At 39.6% G+C, this 25,400-nt stretch overlaps 2 protein-coding genes across 4 annotated transcripts in view; both read right to left on the reverse strand.

Moving 5' to 3' along the window:
• Window positions 1–835: 835 nt before the first annotated feature.
• The window catches only part of Ap1s3 (adaptor-related protein complex 1, sigma 3 subunit), a 34,927-nt gene continuing 10,362 nt past the window's right edge, over window positions 836–25,400 (reverse strand). Inside the window, exons 2-6 of one of the 2 annotated variants that reach the window (XR_001174778.1) lie at window positions 19,043–19,221; window positions 16,551–16,659; window positions 6,111–6,248; window positions 5,022–5,156; window positions 836–1,280 (exon numbers count right to left, since the gene is read on the reverse strand). Coding sequence is in view for 1 of the 2 variants with exons in the window: in XM_013010003.1 (XP_012865457.1) it covers window positions 1,245–1,280; window positions 6,111–6,248; window positions 16,551–16,659; window positions 19,043–19,221 (462 nt within the window). In the remaining variant the exon portion in view is untranslated. The remainder of the gene's footprint in view (window positions 1,281–5,021; window positions 5,157–6,110; window positions 6,249–16,550; window positions 16,660–19,042; window positions 19,222–25,400) is intronic. The other variant, XM_013010003.1, reaches the window with a different exon arrangement.
• The window catches only part of Wdfy1 (WD repeat and FYVE domain containing 1), a 110,432-nt gene continuing 104,218 nt past the window's right edge, over window positions 19,187–25,400 (reverse strand). For both annotated transcript variants that reach the window (XR_001174777.1, XR_001174776.1), the window contains one exon: window positions 19,187–19,221. The gene's annotated coding sequence lies outside the window, so the exon portion shown is untranslated. The remainder of the gene's footprint in view (window positions 19,222–25,400) is intronic.

The following is a 25,400-nucleotide window of genomic DNA, read 5'->3' on the forward strand; positions in this document are numbered from 1 at the left end:
TAGAGTGCTTGCCTTGCATGCCTGAGGCCCTGGGTTCGATTCCTCAGCACCACATAAGCAAAAAGAAAAAAGCCGGAAGTGGCACTGTGGCTCAAGTGATAGAGCGCTAGCCTTGAGCTGAAGAGCTGAGGGACAGCGCCCAGGCCCAGAGTTCAGGCCCCACTACCAACAAAAAAGGAAGAAAGAAAAAGCAGACTGAGAGTAGCAAGAGTAAAAATTAAAGTTGTGGTCGCAGTTGATTTGGGAGGAATGGTTTTAAAAGGTGTGACCAGACCCGGGCACCCATGGCTCACGCCTGTAATCCTAGTTACTCAGGAGGCCGAGATCTGAGGATCGGTTCAAAGCCAGCCTTGGGCAGAAATCCTAGTCCATGAAACTCTTACCTCCAATTAACCACCAGAAAACCAGAAGTGGTGCGGTGGCTCAAGTGGTAAGAGTGATTGCCTTGAGCTGAAGAGCTCAGGGACAGTGCCCAGGCCCAGAGTTCAGGCCCCACAACTGGACCCCCCCCCCAAAAAAAAGAAAGAAAAGAAAATATAACATTATGTCCTTTATAACCAATTTTTTTTAAAAAAAGAAAAATTACAACTCCAGCTTAGATAGCAGCTTTTAAGACATCAAAACCTACTGAATAGCTCCTCTATGATCCTTGGTTATTCTCTGTAATTCCAGTTCCAAACACAAAAATGAATTTAGGACATCCATACCAAATACATTATATCTGCTCTCTCTCTGTATATTTTTTTAAGTCCAGCAATATACAGGAACTCTTAACTGTCAATATTATTTTGAATTAGCATCCAGGTTGTACAAACCAAACACTTAGGAAAGGCATTAATGACATTAGGTTTTACTTTATATTCATAAGCATGAGATAATACAATATAGTTTAACTTTCATCCCTTAGAAAATCAAATCCCAAAAATATATATTGCAGTTATTTCTTTTGATGAGCTTACAAATAATCTCATGGAGTTAAAACATTACAAACTATTCAATCTGCTGAGTTATACAGCAGTGATTTCCAACACAGAGGCAGATTAAGGACTCATATACAGTATACTATAGAAATAGACATTTCAAAAGTATTATGCTAAACAACATGAATCTTTGCTAGTTAACCAAGAATCCCTTTAAGTTATTTGTGGCATGATTCCAGAAGCTCTGTCTGGACTGGATACAAAACATTGAGTTTTTAAAAATTCACAACTTGCAGCATTTGGAGTCTTCAAGTAGATGCACAGTTAAAATGTAGGTTTGTTCATGTATTCTTCCATTGTCTGAAAGAGAACAATGAATGAGAACCATTTTCCCTTTATTAAACTATATCCTCTAGAAGACTACAAATTCTTTTTCTTTATATTTTTTTTGCTATGGAAAATAAGCCTTTCAGAGACACATGTGACACTACATTCTATCAAGAAAGGTAGTTCAATGTTTGAGGATCCTTTGCATATACAACCATTTGGCTGAAGCTACTTATATTTCAACTGAGAAGTTAAGCCTGCTCACAAAATGAGACAAAGGAATGCTAGCTTAACAGCTGCCAAAAACATCATTGTTGATTTAAGATAAATGGATCATAGGGACCACATCCAGGCACTTATACTACGAAAGCCTGAAATGATTTGTATAACATGGGTGGAGTATCTTTATCATACTTTCTGCCAACTCAAGAAACAAAAACATACCAGGATTCTGAAGAATTCTTGCCATATGATTTGAAGAGGCCTTCCTCCAAAGTACACAAATTACCTTTCTCCATTTTACTCCTCATTAGTGAACAAGTTTGCTAACAAGCCCTGGCCCAAGGCCGTAATTAGTTTTCCCCAGCACTTTTTAAATGTTCGAAAAGCTTTAATTACAGCTGAAGTTATACCGTGATGTCACAAAGCCTGTACCATACAAGATGGATGGACTTGCTCTTACACAGCCTCCTATTACAAACACAGGCATCTGTGTAGTACCACGGTGCCAGGTTGAATCAACACATGAGCTCTAAGGGCAGCGAGGTACCCTTAGGGAATCCCCTGCCTCTTTCCTGTTAGCCTCACTTAGCAACCAATGCTTGAGGGTATTTTTTTTTAAGTTTACACCTCAGTCCATGCAACTCCTTTCAACTTGCTGGGAAAGACACTACAAGCACAAGCCGAAGAGATCAGGCCACTGGCCAAGCAAGATTGTCAGGGATACCAGGGTTAGAAAATAGGCTTTTTCCACTCCTGTTCACCTGTTCTCTTCTGAATCCCAGTGCTTCTCTGCTGGAAATAGTTGTACTCAGTCACCCACACTCTCTTCTAAAGCTTAGATCTTAGTACTAGCCTGTTGGCCCTCCCTGACTTTCTCTGAAAGATGTCACCCATGTCTTTTAATGGATAGGGGGCATCATCCTGGACAAAGCATGAGCTGATTTTGTAGATCCTGGAGTTCATTTTTAAAGGAATACAGTTACAAATTAGGTAAAAATTTGTATTGAGAATTAGAAAAGTTACAGCACATTGCTAATATTAAAAAGATGACAGATGATCAGAAAAAAACCCACAATTTTATGTTACTTTCACTAAGAAACTGCTTGACACTCCTCTCTATCTTATATTTACTGTACAGCTACATAAGTCTTTGCGATTAAAATATCTTGATTTTGCAAACCTGACTAGAATAAATGGTTCCATGAATACATCACCAGGCTTCTTCTGCAGAATTAAAGGAGCTTTTGCCAATCAAAAACCATAGGGGAGGCACTTCACGGGCTTCTCTGTTCTTGGTGTCTGGTTATCATCAATACTCAGAGCACATCTGGTGCTCAGATGGGGTGATCATGCCCTGACTCAGCCAGCTGTCACTCAGAGCACACGGAACAGACATGTAAGAGTTGGTATTTTCTTGAGCCTTCCACCTGAACTGTCCATACTAAATCTAAAACCTTAAAGATGCCTCTACCTTTGCCTTCCCAAAAAGCACACTGCAGTTAGTATCCCCACCCATTTCTGCATCTCTTTAGCTAGCGTTCTGTGTTTCTTGTACATTCTGTTTGGAACATGCTGTGACTTTCTACTGCATTGTGACTGGGTTTTCTGCTTTGAAGGGTACTGTGCTGGGGTACAGCAAGCAGGTGCTCATGCATCCACATGGGTAGTATCTTATTTTTCTTTTACTTTTTTGGGGGGGGTCAGTTGTGGGGCTTGAACTCTGGACCTGGGCACTGTCCCTCAACTCTTCAGCTCAAGGCCAGAGTTCTACCACTTGTGCCACAGCACCACCTCCAGTTTTCTGGTTAATTGGAGATAGGAGTCTCTCAGACTTTCTTGCCCAGGCTGGCTTTGAACTAAGATCCTCAGATCTCAGCCTCCTGAGTAGCTAGGACTACAGGCGTGAGCCACCAGTGGCCACCAGTGCCTGGCTTTGGTATCCTGTTTTTTGACCTTGACCTACCATTTGAGATTCCCTTCTTAACCCGCTGCTGTCCCCAGTGGCAACCATAGGAATTGCAGCCTCGACACTTTCTGTTTCTGCCTGTGCCTCTGTGTGTGTGTGTGTCTGTCTGTCTGTCTCTCATACTCACACACACACACAAGAGTCTCTGTACACATCTGGCTGAAGGCTAGCACTCTCTACCACTTCAGCCACAGCTCAACTTCTCACTTACTGGTGGTTAATTAGAGATAGTTTCATAGTCTTTACTGCCCAAGCTGACTTAGAAACACAATTTTCAGATCTCAGTCTTGGGAATAGCTAGGATTATAGGATAAACCACTGGTACCTGCCTCAGTCTCTTTTTCTTTTGCTTCTAAAACTTTCTGTTACCCACATTGTCATTACAATACGTCAACCCCCAAATTAAACTACATTTATTCACTGGTTACCAATTTCTAGCCCTTATAATCTCAGAATAAGCCTTAAGTATTGAGCATTTGGTGATTTGAGACTGTGTGGCTTCTTACTAAAACTGTGAAGACAATCACCCACTCTAACAGAGACTAGGCAAAAATCCCAGGGGCCACTTAAAGATTTACAGTTGTTCTAGAAGTGAAGGTAAGTCCCTGATGCCTTCCCATGCCTACAGTAACTCCACGGTCCGAAGGACAGGGAACCAAGAAGCCATTCTTTCTTCCTTTATGCAATTATATTGTTTTCTCCTACGTATCCTAAACTTTCTGAAGCAGAGAGGCAAATTCAGTTGTTCGATATGTTCCCCCAAATTGAGTACCAGAGCCCAAAGGTCACAAGGAAAACCTGCTTTATTTGGCAGGTGTTGGTAACAAGATCAACTTGAGGGCAGACATGGCATTTACTGCCTAATCACAGAGGACACAGGGCTAAGGGCAAGGTTCCTGTGACCTACCTACCTACCAAGAATGTCCACTCCATCACCAGGGAAACAAAACACCAATTGATGCTTAATTGTGAAACACCTGCTTCCCCAATTTAAACAGAACTAGAAATATCTGATTCACTGAAAGCTCGTTAAACCTGTTTCTAATGGGTGAGGGGTGATTTCAAAATAACCCAGGTCAGGTCTATTTTAGGAAGCTTTAATTACAAAAGCACCAAAGACTCTGTGAAAAGTCCATTTCTCCTGAAAGGAGATTCCACCTGAAGAACCCTGAAGACGACACTGTAAATAACCTCCACCTCCCTTTCCCCCTCCAGCATTTTAAGAAATGCTGTTCTATGGTATTTCCAGATCACTGGTTTCTCTAGTATCTTGGGGGAGAAGCGAGTAAACATCAAGGTGTTTAATGCAATCTTAGCGGTGAGAACCCCAGCAGTGATTGCTTTGGCCCCTTAACCCACACTGGAGCCCTCACAGCGCCCACTGACACTGCTGTCCTTCTTCATATCCACCACCCCGTGACTGTTCCCTCTCTGTCAGCTCTCACCAATGCCAACACATCTGCTGGGAAATGTATTTCTAATAGTGGGAAGAATGGCTTCTTTACCAATCTTAAAGAGGCTCATGACAATGCTCAGAATCCCTCCTCTGACCAGCTGTTATGAAAACAGGGACATGAAAGACTCACTGATGTGGGACACACACATACTGGTGGCAGAACTGGAACAGAATCCGGGCCCCAAACACAATCATGTCAACTGGTGGGCAATGGGCAGTGCAGTGAAGTGTTTTTCCTCATTATGTACTTGGAGGGCTAAAGGGGCTATAAGAAAAGTCCCAAGTTTGACATTGTATAATTCCAGGTATTATGGAGGCAGAAATCAGAGGGTCTTGATTGGAGACCAGTGTGGGTACAGACCTCATCTCAACTAAACAAGCCCCATGTGGTTGTTTGCACTTGGTGTCTAGCTACTTGAGAAAAGGGGCATATGTAGGAAGATCATGCTTTGAGGCCTGCCCTAGGTGAAAATATGAGATTCTAGTTTTTTTAAAAAAGCAAAAGAAAAAAAGGGAGGGGGGAAGGGCATCATTCAAGTGGAGGAGTGCCTGCCTAGCAAGCACAAGGTATGAGTTCAAATCTCAGGACTACCAAAAAAAGGAAGAGAAAATGAAAAGCCCCGCGAGATTTTATGTGAATCGCAATGCAGAGCTATACCAAATGGGTGTTCAGCGCCCATTTACACTGGGCAAGCAAGCCACAGAGTCTCCCATTTCCTTATGCCACCAGCAGCACACATAAGGCCTTTCCAGGAGGAATAAGAAATCTTAATTAAAATGAGGAATGCCACCTTCTATAATATTCCTGGCAATGAAATAACTACATGTTGGTATTCTTCACTCCCAGAGCCACACAGATATTTTAATAAAATCCCTTTTTTAACATCTCATAAAATTATTTTTTCAAAGAAGATGCATTAGCCTCACATCAAAAATTCAGCCAAACAGGACAAGCAAAGACCCATGAATATAAATGCCTGGGTTCCAATCTTGATTTCATACTTACTGAAATTGGGAAGGCTATTGAACTTCTTCATGTCTCAGTTTACTCATTTGAAAAGTGGGAAAGCAATACTACCTACTTGTTAGAGCAGTAGAATTAAGTAACTTAGCTAATACAGTTGTCATGTATTAGAAGAAAATACACAGGTTAGTACCCAGTATTGACTCACATTAAAAATATCATCATCATTTTCTTCTTCTTCCCCAAAGTACTAACCTCCTGTAACATGTCAGATTCTTCAATGGCTTTCACAGCTGTTTTCTTGGATGTTTCCTGAATTTCTCCACCTATTATAAACTCATCAAGGATAAAATACGCCTTTTCAAAATTAAAGATGATATCCAGCTCGCAGACCTGGTGGGACAGAAACAAATGTTTGGATAAATTTGCAATAGAATCAGCAGCAGCAATCACCATGGTCCCCAGCCTCTCCAACAGCAGCCAAAAGACAAAATGGAATTTTAATGACTGAAAAGTAAGGCCAATGAATCTGAGGCCTTTCATAAAAGTAAACGCCCTTATAGTCTTAGGAGAGAAGCACAATGGCGCAACACCCAAGCACCTCCTCCTGTGTATATAAAATAATATACATACTGAAACAAACTCCAAAGATATGAAACAAAGGACTCTTCTTGTTTCTTTTCTTGTTAACTCTGTATTCTTTACTGTATATAAGGAGGATTCACATCCACATCGATGAAAGGGTGGGAAGAGGGCACAGAATCAGAGGGAAAAGGGTGGAAAAGTGCAGCAGTGGAGTGCACTGGCTGCGCCAGACATTGATGAAAGTAAATTATGCAACTTGTGGGTGGAGCTGGGAGAGAAGGAATGGGAGAAAACGAGGGAATAGATGTCACTATGCAAAAGAAGTGTAGTTATTTCTGGATATGTATGTAAAGGTAATCCCGCTGTATATCACCTCTAAAATATAAAAATATAAAATATAAATATCTTTATAATATATTTATAATTGTAATTATATATAATAATATGCTTACAAAAATATATAAATAAAAATGAAGGAGGAGACCTAAAAAAAAAAAAGTAAACATCTTAGATAATGTTTTACACAGGGATAGGCAATTGGAGACTGGGTAGAGGAATGTGGCCACTCAGCTCCGGTGTCCAGTGAAAGCTGAGCCCTCCATTCAGAAGAAGGTAACTCCTCCCACCTCCTCCTCCTCCTGGTCTAGAAATCTCACCTCTTGGCTGTAGAACGCTCAGAAGCTTACTCTATGGAGTCAAATTTGCTCAAAAATTTTGCCATGTATCAGTAGCTTTCCAACATTAGAGTGTATTAAAGTCTTCTGAAAGACTACTTAGAATACTCTGTGTAGGCCTAGACCCTGGGCTTCTGAGCTAGTAGAATATGTCAGCAGATTCCCTTCTGTTGCTGACACTTTAATGTTTCTGTGTGTGTGTATGTGTGTTTTCTGTGTTTGTGTGTGTGTGTGTGTTTTCTGGGTGTGTGTGTATGTGTGTGTGTGTGCGTGTGTGTGTATGTATGTCTGTTTTCTGTGTGTGTTTTCTGGGTGTGTATGTGTGTGTGTGTCCCTGGGTATGGGGGGACTTCACATAGGAATCCACTGTGACCAATCAACAGAGACACAGACCTTGGTGGTGAAGCTCATTCGTTCCTCCAATTCAAGTAGAACTCCTTTTCCAGAGTCCACCAGAAAGCAGTGAAGCAGTCACTTCCCTTGCTCACTTCCTCCATTCCTATTCTGCCACTCACTGACACCCGGCATTGCCTTTCGATCTACATTTGCCTGCTCTCTTCCGGTGTTCTCACTGAAAGTTTCCAGTTCTCTACAGCCAGGGCTCAGCAGCACCTGCTGCTCCTTAGTTTCCTGGCAGTCTCTTCTCCCTTTGCTCCCTTGATCTTGCCAATGCCACCCACTGCCGGTCCCCCTGTCTTTCTCCTCCTCCAGCATCTCTGACAACTGTTTCTCAGAAGGCTTCTTGGATCCTTTAGCTAACCCTTCCCTCACACCTCGCATTTGTTTTAACCAGTGTTTATGGGGTGTCTAAAACATAGCCATCAGACCAATAGACCTAAGTACCTCTGCTGCATGTTGCTATATTCTGGCCAGAGTCTCCACCTTCTCGTTAAATATTGGTGCTGTTCCAGTATTTCCCCCCCCCTTTTTCTTTAGTCCCTATTTTGCTTAGCAGCTGCAGCCTCTTTCTGTTTCATTCATATGAGAGTAGAGTTCTTATTTTCCTTCTCCTTTCGTTCCTCTCACTTCCTGGCCTTGCACTCTCAGTTTAGTCACCAACTCCTCACTGAGTAAACCTCTAACCTTGCCCATTGCTGTCCACCTCAAAGCTGCTCAGGCCTGCAACACTTCTTTGGACTCTTGCAATCACCTTCCATATGGAGTCTATGGCTGTTCAAAGCCATCTATCATTCGCACTGTGCTAAAATGCTATCGTTTTCCTCCCCTAGAGGAGATCTAATGTTCAGAAGGAAGTTTTAATTCTCAGCATGGCATACAAGAACCACCTAGACCAGACCCTGTCTCTCCCCTCCTGTGCCAGCATCCACCCTTCATTACAGTTGCTCTTGTCAACTTGCAGTGTGCTTTCAGGCCTTTGCCCGGACACATTCCAGCAATTCCTGGAATGTTCCCCCAAATGCCCTTTTCTTTATTCTCCTGATAGTGAAATCAGGCTCCTGTTTCAAGACCAAATTCAAAGGCCAAGGACACCAGATTTTCAAATCCTCTTCCCATTCTGATTCCATAAAAATGGTTCCTCATTCACATCTTGCCTGTACTGGTACATGCCTAGCTAGATGTCAATCACTAAGCACTCCTCTGAGATCCAGGCCAGAGCAAAGACATTTCTTCATTACCTTCATATCCCTCCTATCTGGCACACTGTGGGGCACAATAGGGGGATACAAAGATTATAGAGAAAGTGAACAAGCCAACAACCATGGGATTTCTGTGTCTTCATTATGATGGGGATAAAAAACTCTGATTCTTCTGAGTGTTATAACTGTATACAAAATGAGTGCTAATAGTTTAGCAAGTTGCTCTATATATGTAGGATTCACTTTCAAACTGTAGGCATAGAACATGATTTATGTTGACAGATTCAAATGAATGTAGAAGTATATGAACAAATGTATACAATCTCACAGTGATAAATGACCAGCTCAGAAAAACAGCTAACTCATCCACAAAGGTTATAGCCTCTTCATTTGCTAGAATTCTAACAACAGTAAATTATCAAGAAGCAGATAGATAGATAGATGACAGGTAGATTAATAGATGGAACACAGATATATGGATGTATGATATAGAGATAGACAAACAGAAGATGAACGATAGAAAGATTGAAGAAGATGGTGGATGAATGGATAGATTTCTCCTTCTTCCTTAAAAGACTCTATTTCTGTCTCTCTCAATATCTCTATATATAGTGAATATGCATAAATAAACATGTACACACATATACACATGGCAAATTGTAATTTTTTAGTATCTGTTCACAGGATATTTGCTAAATAACCAGACTTCCTGAAAACTACCATCAGTGAAAAAAATGATATGAGGCAATCAAATCCTCAGTTTATGAACTTTTCTTTAACCTTTCATTCAAGAGTTTGAATGACAGTGGAACACAATTGTCCAATCAAAGAATATTAAGACATAATGTTTACAGCAAGAAACAGTGTGTGATATTCACAGTGAGAGATAGTGTCCCTAATAGAGAAAGAATTCTCACAAATCCCAAAGTTAAACATCACAACATAATAATAATAATATAGGCTATCAAGAAACAATTCATGGAGAAGTCAAAACAAGAAAAGGACCCACATACATCTAATAATATACAGCCTCACTCATAATTATAAAAACACAAATTAATCCTCATCTGGAAAGTATGGCTGGAAATGGTACAGACAAAGGTATTCATACAGTTAGTGGGATTTATAAATTTTACAGATGCATATAAATAAGTAAAGCATACTCTAAATAAAAACAAAGAAGAGAATGCCGAGAGGTATGTATGACAATGACTGGTAGCAGTAGCCATCACTGGAAAGTCAGTGGGTCAGGTGTGGCAGGGCCAGAGTGATACAGAGTGGAAAGCTTACGGAATGGAGAAGATTTAAAGAAAGAAGATCCTTCTGAACTAGGAAATATAAGCATCAATTTTTTTCACATCAGATGTCAACTATATTTTAAGCCTTTCTGGGTTACAAGCAATGTGCTCAATGCTGGATTTATAGTGGTGAAAACAGAGAGACAGAGTCTCTGCATTTCTTTAGGAAAGGATGGACAATGTCTAAATAAACAAGATAATTAGATAATGTAATAAATGCTATGGGGAAAAAATAAATGGCGGTAATGATAATGGGGCAGTGACAGCTTGTAGGTATGTGTGTGAGTCTGTGTGCCTGTGGGCAGGTGTTTACTTTCAGTTTTCTTTTGTGTGGCATGACAAGAGCATTGAATATAGCAAGGGCTCAGTTAGTTCACAGTAATTAAATGGATAATCATGCACAATACAGTCTCCAAATCAAAGACCTAAAGTCAAATTCTCCCATTCCACTGCAGCTGGGGACCCTCCAAGTGCACACGAACTTTGTCTCGCTGGTACTCCTCCAACAGTGACTGGAATGTTCTGTGCCAGACATATCAAATTAGAGCAAAATAGTGATGGTAGAAGAGTCAAATTCTGTCTTAAAAAACATTGTTATGAATGTGTTGGAAACATTTCACGGACTGTTTTAGTGGCCTTGTTTTAGTATCTACTTTTTATGCAAATTCAAATTCAAACTGGAGTTTGAACTTCAAGGCTTTAATGCTTGCTAGGCAAGTGTTGTGCAACATTTAAGCCATGCCTCTAGCTTGTTTTGCCTTGTTACCTTTTAAATAGGGTCTCATCCTTTGTCCAGGCTGAACTGTCCCTTCATCTTCCTGCTTGTATTTCCTTCCATAACTGGGATAACAAGCATATACCATTCACCTAGCTATTGATGGAGATGAGGGTCTCAAGAACTTCTTGCTGGACTAGCCTTGAACCTTAATCCTCCTACAGCTTCCCACGTAGCTATATTACTAGCATGAACCACCTGAGCCCAGTGCAGGAGCCGTCAATTTAACATGTACAAATTTGGTCTGGGAAATTGGCTTAGTGGTAGAATACCTGCCTAACATGCATGAAGCCCTATGTTTAATTCCTCAGTACCACATAAACAGAAAAAGCTGGAAGTGGTGCTGTGCCTTAAGTGGTAGAGCACTAGCCTTGAGCAAAAGAAGCTCTGGGACAGTGCCCAGGCCCTAAGTTCAAGCCCCAAGACTGGCATAAATAAATTAATTAAATGTACAAATTCTTTGACCTGACAATTCCACAAGGAATCTAATCCCATGCTATACTCAAATCAGTGCACAATAATATATACATATACATATATATATATAAACAAAGATTGTGGTAGTATCGTTTATATGATAATTGGAAAGAACTCAAAAGTTTATCCACAAGACAGTCTTTAAAAAAAGTATGTATCCCTCTCCAATTTAAAACAAGTATGTATACCTCTCCAATGGTATGGGGACTCTGTGGAAATTAGACATTAGACAGAATGAAGTAGAATGTGAAGGTAATTTGTACAACTACTTACAGGAATTTCTAAGTGATTAGAAATGGAACACACAATTGTGGAATAATACACATATAGTCTCCCTGTTTATAAAAAAAAATTCTAGGTCTAGAAGGATTTGAAAAGTGTTTTACAATTTTAAGTAATATAACTAAGAAAAAAGAAATCACAGTAGATTAGACATCCATAGACAAAAAAGATAAGAGAAGAAAGCAGTTACCAGATGTCAGGAAAAGCTGAGGTCAGGAATTACAGCAGCGACAGCTGAGGACTCTCAGAGTTCAAGGCAGGTGTAGACCAGGAATCCAAGGCAGACAGCAGCCTATTAGGATAGACTAGCAATTACAATCCTGCCAAGTGCATCTGACCGGCAAACACTAACACAAGTTCTCTAGGAACTTCTTGTGCCCCACTCAGAGAAACAACTGTCCCCAGGCCTGTAGAATCTTCTGGTAGCTATGAGGCTATCAATTTCCCATACCTAGTTCCAAGGGATGAGAAAAAGGTAAAGTGGAACGCATCATCAGACAGACATAAAATACTCATTCAAACTTGTTGTACTAGACTCTAGAACATTAAGAGAAATTATCCCCAGTGCATTAGCATTATAGAGAATGCTATAAATGAGCAACTATTTCATATACAGTGACTCCAAATAAATACTCTGGTTATTCTTTGAGTCTGACTTCATCTGAAACTATGAAGAATAATGTTCCAAAACCTTGGCAACATTTAAGGTTGTACTTAGTTACTCAGATATGTAAAAATTCCATCTTAAGGTTCAGTACTAGTACATTATACATATGACCTTGATGCTTGAGAATTGTACCACATATGTGTGGTTTCCTTCTCCATAAACTATATAAACAAACACAGGAAACTTTCTACTTTTCCCCATGGACCTAAATTCCAACAGGTTCTGCTTGTTTGTTTTCAACTTCCTAGTCTTGTGTTTTAATATATTGGATATTGAGGTATTCTCTTGTAGTAGAGTACAGTAAGATTACTTCTGGCATTTCATCAGCCAAAGCCTCTAGAATCTTAAGAGTGCTTGTCAAATACTGTTCTAAAGTAAATACAGTTTCAAAGTTATAGACAGGAAATTATTCAGATTAACATGAAACTACATAAATATAAGAAAGCTATGTATAAAGTGAATCAGTGTAGTGCAAAATATGGCTTGTAAGTTTTGCTCTTTATAAGTCATTTATAAATTCAACTATTCTCTCTACCCTCTGTGACCCTTACTGCAGTACCATGTGGTTGGAAAAGCCAACAGCTCTATTCTCATTTTGAAGTATCATTTTTCACATTTGTAAAATGGGAGTCTTATGTTTGAATGGTGAGCAAGTAGACATCAAAATTCAGCGGGATCCTCAGAACCACTCTTAGAAGAGAAACCTCCCCTATGTCAAGTTCTAAAGCTCCTGAAGATACCAACATCCATACATTCTCAGTGTATCAGTTAAAAAACAAAAAAATAGTAATAAAAAATACCTACAGTCTGTAATGGCAAATATAACCTATGTCTAAACCCTCAGATAGTCCATTACCTTCTGAGAGACTCAGAGACCTTTCTTCTCAGCCTCTATAAACTGAGGTTGATGCTACTCACTGAATATTGAGAGATTAACTAGTTAATCCTTATAAATCTCCTGGGAATTGAAAAGTGTGGAAAAATACATAAATTAGTTGCCAGGCATTTTGACTTATCTATCTTTGGAAGATGATATTTTCCCATGTTCTAAGAGAAGCTCAGCACAAAGTTTTTACTTGGTTATTATCAGGACAGAACTCAAGGAAGCCTTTGGTATTAGCACAAGAAGAAACGAAAACCAAAGAGAGGTAATATTGCTGAGACGATGTCAATAAGAATCAGTCCTGGAAGCCTTTGCTCTTCACTGTTAATTAATAAGGATTGAACACCTACTGGGCATCTAGCCTTGAAGTGCTCTTAGCTGCTCTTAGCTTAATGAAAGATTCATTGAATTTTTTAGTGAATTAAATTTTGATTCACGACAGAGCTTCAAAAGGTAGACCAGAATAGGATGGAAAATTAATGCTATAGATACTGGGATTTATTCTGAGTCTCTTCATACTTTCTCGGGACTGATCATTAGCGCAGGTCATCCAGATTCTCAAGAAATAAGGTACTCTGGGATATCTTCGCTGAATTCTGGCTCAACATAAGGAGATCAAAATTCACTCTCAATTCGTATAGCCATAACTGGTCTACTCTAGGAAAACAGAAAAAGGCAAACCATAGTTGAGAAACGAAGAAGAGAAGGCAGGTTATGAGTAAATTTGGGCATCAGGAGTCTCCTCCAGGCCCTTCAGAAGCCCAGGTCTGCAGTTCATTTCAAAAGAAAGAGGCACCAAAATGTCACCATTCCTTGGAATAAAAGACAGCATGAAGTTAAATGAACTCACATTTGGAAACATTCGACTTATGTACTTATTATCTTAGGGAGGCAGGAAGAGAAAGACAAGATGACATTACTGTCTTATTTCTATTTACTAACACTCAAAATTCCTGAAGCAGCAGTTTAGACCTTGCAACATCATTTATAAGGAGAAAAGATGGAAAGAGAGAAAATTCTTTTTTTTTTAAATTTTTTATTGTTATTATAAAGGTGATCTACAGAGGGGTTACAGTCTTATAAGTCAGGTAAAGAGTACATTTCTTTTTGCTTATGTGGTGCTGAGGAATCGAACTCAGGGCCTCAGGCATGCAAGGCAAGCGCTCTACCACTGAGCCACCTTCCCAGCCCGAGAGAAAATTCTTTTAGTGCTCCTCATTATAAAGGCTGTTGAAAACAAATCTGATTTTTAAAAAATTCCTGATCAATACTGCAAATACTGTATATTCTATTACAGAGAACACAGGAATCTACTTTGTAATCAAAGTCTTCTAAAATCAGGTGATAAGAATAAAAAGTCTTCAGTGAACAAGGTAATGGAGCAGAGAATGTCTACCAGAAGAATATTTCCACTGGTTTATTTTGTGAAGTCATGAATGGGATTAAATGCATCAGCAGCATTTGCTGAAATCAGGCCCTGAGCTGGTTTATAGAAATAAGCCACAAGTCATCATTGCAGAGATCAGCAACTTAGTAGTCAGAAAACCCTTGTCCCAGGTAATGATGCTATGTGCTGTTGCACACCCTGAAGCACAGGCTATGTTAGGTATACAAAGGTAGGAATACAGGGGTTGAAGGAACAATCTAGGACCAATGATGGTTGAAAAATACTTTTATTATCTTTGGATAGTTATAGCAAGGAACTGCCATTCAATGACACAGTTTATGAATACAATTCATCTTCATCAGTGTCACCCCTCTCAACATTCCAGAACCAATGATTTTGAGGTATAAATTTTACTCATGACAGAGGATGAAAAGTGACTGCAAAGAAAAGTCACATGTTAGACCTGTGCTTTGTAGGAAATGTGGTAGCCACAAAACCAAGAAGAGAAGAATTGAGCAGAAAGGATCAAATGTAAAAAGTCTCAAAGAAAAGCAAAATTCAAATTCCAAGAAAACTAAAGTAGTGAAAGAGATGGAATGAAGAGGATGAGCTTTAGTCCAATTTGAACAAGCAGAGGCGGATTCTAGCAAAGGGTAGAGATCCTCTTGCATGGCAGGTAGGTAAAGGTAAGCCCTAACTGGTTGAAGCCAGAACCATGTGTTTTGCTTCTGAGTACATGCCCTGCATTCCATCTAAACAAGGGATCTCACTGGCAAACCCCTTAGCTTCTCAGATATGCTCTGCAATCAGTGTGTGCCAGGAAGCGAACGCATATCCTTCACATACACGCAATCTCATTGTGACGGCACAGTTTAGATGCCTGGAGTTTTTTCCTTCAACCTTTAACTTCTGATGAGGACATAGTAAAGCCTTCCCTTCTGCTGTTGGATAAGCATTCTTGTAATATCATCGATTGCTTTTTATTTATTTATTTTTTATTTTATTTATGTATTTATTTATTTATTATGCTCTCACTAGGTACATACTGGAATATAAATTGTCATGTGAGTTCTTTCTTTGTATGTAGAGCCATATTGTTACATAGCAGAGTATTATAAGACAATTAACATAAACAATGAAAAAAAACACACATACACACACACACAAAAAAAAACAAAGATCCTCCAGCCTTAAAGGACCCTAGAATGTAATGAATTCCTGCTACAAGACACAACAGTTCTAAAAAGATGAGTTTGGTTCTTGGCAGTGAGAAGCTTAGTGCGAACCATCACCAAGCAAAGTAACAGCAATGTGGTAGTGAATTCCCAGAAAACAGGGATTGCAGACACACTTTGAGGATGGGAAGAGAAGATAGCATTCAGCAGACCAGAACCCAGCAGCACAAGTAAGGCCTCCAGATGTCTAGAACAAGAAGCAGCAGAGTTCAAGAGGAGGAAATTTCAAAAAAAAAGAAGAAGAAGTAGTATTGTGATGGGCAGGATTCAGTGACGCAGACAGGGCGAAACAGGAAGATTTAAGAATTGTCACTCATTGGTGCTGACTAACAGAGAGGGTTCAGTGGAGCTTTCTAATCTGGCAAAGTGGACAAGTTCTTCAAGATGGCGTCAGTAAAATACTGTTACTTAGGAGTAAATGACAAAAGGTAATGGAGTAACAATAGGAAGCAAAAGGCTTTGGTGCTTTTGTTTGTTTGCTTTGTTTGCTATACAGAATACCTGCAGAGAAGGCATAAGGGTCAAAACAAGAAAGAGAGAGAGAGGATAAAGCTAATGAGGAATAAAGAAGACATCAAGGAATTCTTGACACTCCAACTCTGGTTATCTGTAACAAGGCCTCCAATGTATCTATGGTCTAACAATAAGTCTCCGAACTATAGGTAGGGAGATAAGCCATGGATTATGACCCAAAGTGAGTTAAAACAATTTTGGGTACAAATGCAAGTCACATTTTAGACTTGAGAGAGAGAGAAAAAATGCAAGAGAAACGAAAGGAAGCAAGAGCTGGAAAGGAGACTATGGCCAATACTAACTGCCCAGAACCACACTTACATTTCCAAAGTACTTGTCCAGCAACTCCACATAACGATGTACAATCTCTAGTGTCAAGAGCTCATTATCTTGATTCTCTACTGCACAGCAAAAATATAAGCTAGCATACCTTGAAAAGAAAAAAAATAAAGGAAAAACAGGATGAGACACTAACAACCTAAATAAAGATGGATTTTCCCAAAGAATATTAAGTAGAGTTACTTCCTTACTGACAGAGATGTTCTCCATCCAAGAATGAAAGCATCCACTCATCACCCAAAATACTAGAGGGAATATGTAAAATATTGTGGGAGATTTACATTTCTCATTATTATATGGCTCTCCACAAAATTCTACCTTGAAGGGGTAGGATTTGGGAACCGTGTCCTTGGTCTGGGGCAACCACAGTGTCTGTTCATGCCCCTGTCCAGCTTGGAAACTGCCTTTGTAAAATCCAAATCCATACCAGGTCTCAGTGGTTCACATCTGAAATCCTAGCTATTCATGAGGCTGAGAGCTGAGACATAGTTCAAGGCCAGCCAGGGCAGGAAAGTCTATCCACCAGAAAACCAGAAGCAGAGCAGTGACTCAAGTGGTAGAGTGTCAGTCCTGAGGGGGGAAAAAAAAGCCAAAGGACAGTGCCCAGGTCCTGAGTTCAAGCCCCAGTATTGGCATACACACACAAAAACAATACTAAACTCTTGCCCAGTCCTCCCAGGGGCCCTGCCCTTACTGTTTTACTTCATGAAGTGTTTCTGTCATTCTGTGTCTGTTTCCCAGTCTCTTATCAAGCTATGAGAATGCACCAGCAGAAGAAGCTTTGTCCACCTCCTGCTAGTAATTTATTTTATTAAGTATAAATCTTCAGAGACCCTCTCCTCTCCATCAGCTTAAAAAAAATTTTTCCATGTTATTTTTTTATCTTAGTCCTGAGCCTATTTACACACACACACACACACACACACACACACACACACACACACACACACATATAATTTATTTATTTATTTTTGTCAGTCATGGAGCCTGAACTCTGGGTCTGGGTGTTGTCCCTCGGCTCTTCAGTTCAACGCTAGTGCTCTACCACTTGAACCACTGTGCCACATCCAGTTTTTTCTGCTTATGTGGTGCTGAGAACAAACCAGGGTCTCATGCATGCAAGGCAAGCCCTGTACCGCTGAACCACCTTCCCAGCCCCATACATTTTTGTATATACATACACATTTATACATAATCTTTAAGTAGTCATCAAGGGAGTTTCCATTTAATAAAGCAGGTTATGAATAGAATACATCTTTATCAATGTCACCCCTTTCAACACTCATCCATCCCTCTCCTACCAAGCTCTTTCTTCAGTCTTCTTTTTATTTACTTATTTTTTATTATCTTTAAGTAGTCGTACAAAGAAGTTGCCATCCAACCCATCAGCTCTTATAAACACCCTCTGCCAGGCATTTCCAAAGTATGCTTTGTTCCTGAAAGCTGTGGTATGGTATCAGGTGCAGTTACATTCAGACTCTGCCCAGGGCATCAATGTCCTGGGTCTTCATTTACATCTCAGGCCTGTTTTCTCATTAATAAAGATTTCTTTCTAATATGTTCATGTCCATTCTAAGCAGATGTGGTTTAAAAAAAAAAGACTAGACAGGCCTGTAGTCTTAGCTATTCAGGAGGCTGAGATCTATGGAGGATGGTTCAAATCCAGCCCTGGCAGGAAAATCCATGAGACGCTTATCTCCAATTAACCAGGAAAAGGCCAGAAGTGGCCAGGCACCAATGGCTCATGCTTATAATCCATGATCTGAGGATCATGGTTCAAAGTAAAAAGCCTGTAAAACTTTCATCTACAATTAACCACTGAAAAAAACCAGAAGTGAAGCTGTGACTCAAGTGATAGAGCAAAAAAGTTTAGTCGGTGCCCAGGCCCTGAGTTCAAGCCACAGGACTGGCACATATACACAAAGGCCTTAAGTAAAATTGTGACTCAGTTGGTAGTACACCAGCCATATGCAAAGAGAAAACTAAGTGAGAGTGTTAGGCCCTGAGTTCAAACCCTAGAATTGGTATACACATACAAAAGAAAAGGAGTAGATAGGCTTTAAAGCCAGACAGATCTGGACGTAAGCCCTGGCTCTGCTAATTACTGCCACTTCAATTACTATACTTGGATACTAGTTACTTAAACTCTATGTCCTAGTTTGACTGTCTGCAAATATAACTGATAAGCCAGGAATACATGCTCATGAGACATGTCTTGAATATAATGGTAATAATACATACATTATTAATATATAGTTTAAGTACTTAGAATCCACCCTAACACGTGAAAACCATTTCAATCAATGAGGGTTCTTTGCTTGTTAGTCTGTTAGTACAAACTTTAAGCCCTGGCTTTTAAGGATTTCAGGAAAGGATGGATTTCAGAAAATGGTTGTATTGCGGTCTAAAATGTTCAAGATGAATACAAACCAACACGATATTGAGAAAGTCAGTTCTCATAAAGGTACTCACACCTTTTATAAACAAGTTTCAGCTCCTTCCAGTCAATGAAACTGCTTGTCCGATGACCTCGAGACAGAACAAGCTGAACAATTTCCCGGGTGATTTTTTTCCTCTCTTTGTCAGGGAGAGTGGTGTACCATTTCTGCAGCCGTAATTTCCCTTGTCGACTGAACAGCAAGATGAAATGTATCTAGAACAAAGAAAGGACAGGGAAAGCCAGAACTTGATCAATCAAGTTATTCTCTATAGACATGGAGGTTCTGTGGCAGTGTTTACAAAGAATGCAAGTCTGATCAGATGAGAAAATATTTACCAACATGAGAATCATCTCAACAGATGAAGTACATTTACTTCATCAGAGAAAACAAGTAAGTGTATGTATCACCACCTTAGCATACTCTTATTATAGGGAAAGATGACTTAATTTCTTTCAAGAGTTGAAAACCATCAAAGGGAGAAAACTATAACAAGGCAGTCATGGTAATCCATAAAGAAAATAATCTTCCTTCACAAACAAGAAAAGACAATGTTAAGAAAAATGGATTTACTTTAAGAATCATATCCAAGCTGCATATCCCAACTAAACAAACAAAATGATGATACAGAAATAAAGGGAAAAAAAGAGAACAGAAATTAAGCCAAGAGAGAAAGAGCCAGAAAGGGAGAGGAGACTACCATGTCTTTGTTAGCTCTTCTCCATTTTGTGGTTTGCTTGGCTGAGAGCTTTAGAATCAATTGATCATCTCAAATTACAACTGTCTTGACATCTGGTAGATTTTTAACAACTTCAATAGTTGTTGACGATGCTGATTTTAAAGTTTTGAAATGTGCATTAAAAAATGCAGGTTCACATCTTTAAAAATTTTGAAAGTTTTAAGTGAGGAGAAAGTTTAAATCTGGACATTTGCTTCAAAATCTTGGAATATAGTGTTCTTATTTTCAGACACTGTTAAATGGCCCAATCTTTATTTTATGAAATATTAAAATTTCTCAACACATAGCATTAGAAGGGCAAGCTTGAAATCTCAATTTATCTTGCCCAGCTTTTATTGTGAGGTTTTGTTTATTTTAGACACAAGGTCTGTCTATAAAGTGCATGCTGGCTTGGAACTAGCTATATAGCAAAAGATGTCTTTGAATTCACAATCTTTCTGCCTCTCCTCAAATGATAGGATTTCAAACATATGCCACCATACTCAGCTTGGATTTGATTTTAAAAATAAATACATTGTTTCAGTTGTGTTGAAGGGAGAATATATACTATAAAACAAGATTAACTGCATTATTTTCTGAAAGTTTTTAACAAACTATTTAACTTGTTATTGAAGAGGTTTAACATTACACAGGCCCTCATAACTTACTATAACAAAATAGAACCTGGACGTTCATTCAGAAGTTTCCCCAACTTACAGAATTTGAGGTATCCTTGATAACTAATCTTAGGTTTTAGAAAGAAACATGTTATAGCAAGATTCTGAAGACCAAGATATAACAGAAGATGAGAAAGAAGCCAAGTTTAAAAGTTCTACTCATTCAGCTGCCTTTAGAAAAATCACCCTCAGTCTGGAATTTCAAACATCTGCTTAGATCACTGCATTTTATTAAACACCACTTCCCTATTGGTAGAGGTATGAATAATTAGATAATGTAACACAGTTGCTAACTTCCTAGAATCATATTGAGATGGGTACTTGTTTCAAGAAGAGATACCACAAAAGTGATTATCATTCTCAAAAGTACAGAATTGAATGAGATTTTAAAAATCAGGACCTTGAGAATAAGCCCCTACAGTTTATTACTACCAACAGATGATACTCTTTAACCCAAGGTCTAGTGAATGGTCAGATTTTTACCAGAGAAATGAAAGGCACACAATTGGTAAGTGTTGACTTTCCTTTCCTATTAATTCATGTGTGTGTGTGTGTGTGTGTGTGTGTTTTACACATAGACAGATATAGATAGATAGATAGATATACACAGTTTTCTTCCCATTTGGTCTAAAGCTCTTCTGTTACCATTTAAACCACTTTCTCCACCATAGAACAAACAGAACATCCTCACTACCCTTGGAATAAGATTAACTCTTCACATACATAACGATGGATTTTAAAGGTTTAAGCTCCCTTTGTCCTGGAAGAAATAATCCAAGGTATATACTTTTTCCTTTTTCTCAGACCTCATAATTATCACTGTTGACAGTGCTCTGGGATTTTCCATAGGCTACATGTTACTAAAATTACCATCGATGCTCAGAATTCCACTGAGAATCTGCTGTTCAATAGCCATTTCCTCCCTAGTTCTTCTATACAGCAAAGCAGGTCAAGAACAGGAGGTCTGCCAATGTGAATGTGGACAATACCACAATGAAGAGAACAATGAAGAGAGCAACATCTCATCCTAGCAATGAGAGAGGATGATTGATCAAGACATAGTATACACATTCATAGCACCCATGTGAAATATATTAATGTGCTCTGGGTGCAAAAGAAACAAAATTAATCTAACAAATGCATTTTCTGGAAGATAAAGCCTTTCAAGTTCTGCTCTGAAGGAGAGTGAGCTTGGGACCTGTCACTAGACTTAGCAGTGTAGCTTGTGCATGTATCATCACGTCCTGAAATTAATTTTATTTAATTTATCTATTTAGTCATTCAGGGCATATTTGACTAATACATTTTAAGAGGTTAATCAAATGCCATCTTTGATTAGCATTTGTTAAGAGTAGGAAAAAAAAGTCAAGTGGAAGGTTTTCCAATATTTGCAGTAGTACCTTCAACAAGTAGGTGTCATAAAACACATTCTCTTCAATAATACTGCTGGGGTGTTCATTTTGATCAATCGAAATGAACAAAGAAAGGACAGCTCATTTCAATTTATTGAAATGAACTCAAAGAAATGTGAGATTTTTTTGTTTTGTTTTGTTTTTCCCTTTTGTCTTGTAAGTAAATTTATCTGATTTGGGGAGGGCAAGGGGAAACACAGAAATGGTGGGACAAAGGGTGAACTAATTCAGCAGTAACAGTCACTAGTTACTATGTTGAAAACAACCTCTACAACTTAACAGGGGAGCAGGGCTAGGAGGTAACAAAAAAACTGGGAGAAAATGAGGGAAGAGATGACACTGTTCATAAAGGAATGTTATCATTACCTAACTTATGTAACTGCAACCCCTCTGTACATACATTATAATAAAATTAAATAATAGTAATAATAATGATGCTGGGGTGAAAGGAACAACAGAAAGTCTGGTAACATTCTCCCATCAAAACCAACATGATACATTGAGTGGGGTTAAGGATTATATTCAGCTCAAATGCTTCGCTCAGGTCAGCTCCAGAGTTCACCAAGACTTCTGATCTTCACCTCAGGAGGAAAGAGCTCTACCAGCTGCTATGAGCATGGTCTACCTTAGGCTGGATGATCCCTTAATCCAAAGATGCCAGATGAATTCCTTGTTCTCAGAGGGTCTACTAGAGCAATCCCTGAACACATTTCAGAGAGACCCAAATTCTTACTTTGACCTAGAACTTGAAACAGGGTTTTCTTAATATGGACTTCTGCCCATTTTTTTTTTGGTCGGTCATGGGGCTTGAACTCTGGGTCTGGGTGCTGTCCCTCAGCTCTTCAGCTCAAGGCTAGCGCTCTACTGCTTGAGCCACAGTGCCACTTCCGTCTTAATATGGACTTCTGAAGCACATCCAGTAGGCACCAGGTGCCTTCTGAGGGAAGCACTGGGCAGACCAATACTAACTTGTCTAGTCTGTTGCTCTGAACCAGTGTTTCACGTTCCTTTATGTCAATATGTATAGTAATGCCTTTGAATAGCAACTACGGTCCTCAATGTTTGCAAATCCACCTGCTCCTCACCAGGATCCATGATATGGACCTCCTCCCAGCTTTCAGGAAGAGAAGCATCCAAGAGTCTCTCTCTATCCCCACCACTGGTAACATCACAAGCACCATTGTGACAAGGCAGGCTTGTTTTGGGGATCTGAGCCATGAATATACAACATAGAGAAAAAAAATGGGTCTTCACTAAATCAAAAGCCTTCTCTACAGCAAAAGAACAATTACTAGAACAAAGAGGCAACCCACAATATGGGAGCAAATCTTCACTAGCTATTCAACACATGAAGGATTCATATCCAGAAATTTCAAAGAGTGCAAGGAAATCAAACAGCAAACAAAAATAGCCTAATTAGGGCTGGGAAGGTGGCTCAGTGGTAGAGCGCTTGCCTCGCATGCATGAGGTCCTGAGTTTGGTTCCTCAGCACCACATAAGCAGAAAAAAGCCAGAAGTGGCTCTGTGGTTCAAGTGGTAGGGCACTAGCCTGGAGCTGAAGAGCTGAGGGACAGCGCCCAGGCCCAGAGTTCAGCCCCCATGACCAACAACAACAACAAAAAAAGCCTAATTAATAAATGGGCAAGTGATTTTCTTTTTTTTCTTTTTTTTTTTGCCAGTCCTGGGACTTGAACTCAGGGCCTGGGCACTGTCCCTGAGCCTCTTTTGCTCAAGGCTAGCACTCTACCACTTGAGTCTCAGTGCCACTTCTGGCTTTTTCTGTTTATGTGGTAGTGAGGAATTGAACCCAGGGCTTCATGCATGCTAGGCAAAGCACTCTGCCACTAAACCACCTTCCTAATCCATGGGCAAGTGATTTTAATAGGTAGTTCTCACAAGAAGAAATGTAAATGACGAGCAGATATATAAGGAAATGTTCAATATCCTTGATCATAAAGGAAATGAAAATCAAAACCACACCGAGATTTCATCTCATCCCAGTGAGAATGGCAATCATCTAGAAAACAAATGACAACATGTGGGCCAGAAAGGGGAAATCCCTCCTACACTGCTGGCAGGGAATGTAAACTACTAAGAACACTATGGAAATCAGCGTGGAAGTTCCTCAAAAAAAAACACCCTAGTATACATTCTTGGGCATTTATTAGAATCTAAATCAATACACAAAAATGAAACCTGAAAACCCATGCTTACTATAGCTTTGTTCTCAGTGGCCGAGCAGTGCCCAACAACTGATGAATGAATAAAGACAATGTGGTACACATATACCATGGAATATTACTCAGCCTTAAAAAATATTATCATTTTCAGGAAAGTGAATAGAGCTGGAACTTATCACATTGAGCAAAATAAACCAAGCTCAGAAACTGAGTGTGTGTGTGTGTGTGTGTGTGTGTGTGTGTGTGTAAATATATACAAGTTGACTGTAAATATGGGGTTGTTTGGGGGATGAAGGGAGAGGGAAAGAGAATTAAGAAGAGTGAATAATATTGAAATATATGATATCTAGGTATGAAACTGGCATAAGACATCTTACTGAGCTAGGTGCCAGTGGCTCATACCTGTAATCCTAGATAATCAGGAGGCTGAGATCTAAGAATCATGGTTTAAAGCCAGCCAAGAAAGTCTATGAGACTCTTATCTCCAATTAATCACCATAAGAGCCAGAAGTCGAGCTGTGGGTCAAATGCTAGAGTGCTAACCTTGAGCAAAAAAATCAGGGACATTGTCCAGGTTCTGAGTTCAAGCCCCAGGACCAGCACAAAAACAAAAATAAAAGAAGAAGAAAGTAAGAAAGCATGCACACAAAAGAGAAAGAGAGAGGGAGAGAGAGAGAGAGGTAGGAAGGAAGGAAGGAAGGAAGGAAGGAAGGAAGGGAAGATCTTACTAAAAATCATTAAACAACGTTAAACAATGGGTAAGGGACTGAGGAAAAGAAAGTAATAAGGAATTCATTCTGATTAAAATTCTAAAGCACATGCAGAATATCATAGCAAAACTCCTTAGTACAATCAAATTAAAGTGTCTACTTTAAAAGTAAACGATAGAGCCAGCCGGCAGTGGCTCATGCCATGTAATCCTAGCTATTCAAGAAGCTGAGATCTGAGAATCATGGTTCAAAGCCAGCCCAGGCAGGAAAGTTCATGAGACTCTTATCTCCAATAAGGTACTGGAAAACTGGAAGTAGCACTGTGGTTCCATGGTAGAGTGCTAGCCTTGAGCTGAAGAGTGGAGGGACAGTGCACAGGCCCAGAGTTCATACCCCATTCACTGACAAAAAAAAAAATGAATGATTGGCTGGACACAAGTGGTTCATGCCTATAACCCTAACTACTCAGGAAGCTGAGATCTGAGGATCAAAGTTCAAAGCCCTCCCAGACAGGAAAGTTCTTGAGACTCTATCGCCAATTGATAGAACTGTGATTTGTTTGGTAAAGTGCTAGCCTTGAGCTAAAAAAGCTCAGGGACAGCACCCAGGTCCTGTGTGCAAGGAAAGAAGGAAGGAAGGAAGGAAGGAAGGAAGGAAGGAAGGAAGGAAGGAAGGAAGGAAGGAAGGAAGGGAGGGA

This window comes from Dipodomys ordii, unplaced genomic scaffold, assembly GCF_000151885.1.
Source record: "Dipodomys ordii isolate 6190 unplaced genomic scaffold, Dord_2.0 Scaffold1, whole genome shotgun sequence".
In the NCBI taxonomy this organism is placed as follows: domain Eukaryota; kingdom Metazoa; phylum Chordata; class Mammalia; order Rodentia; family Heteromyidae; genus Dipodomys; species Dipodomys ordii.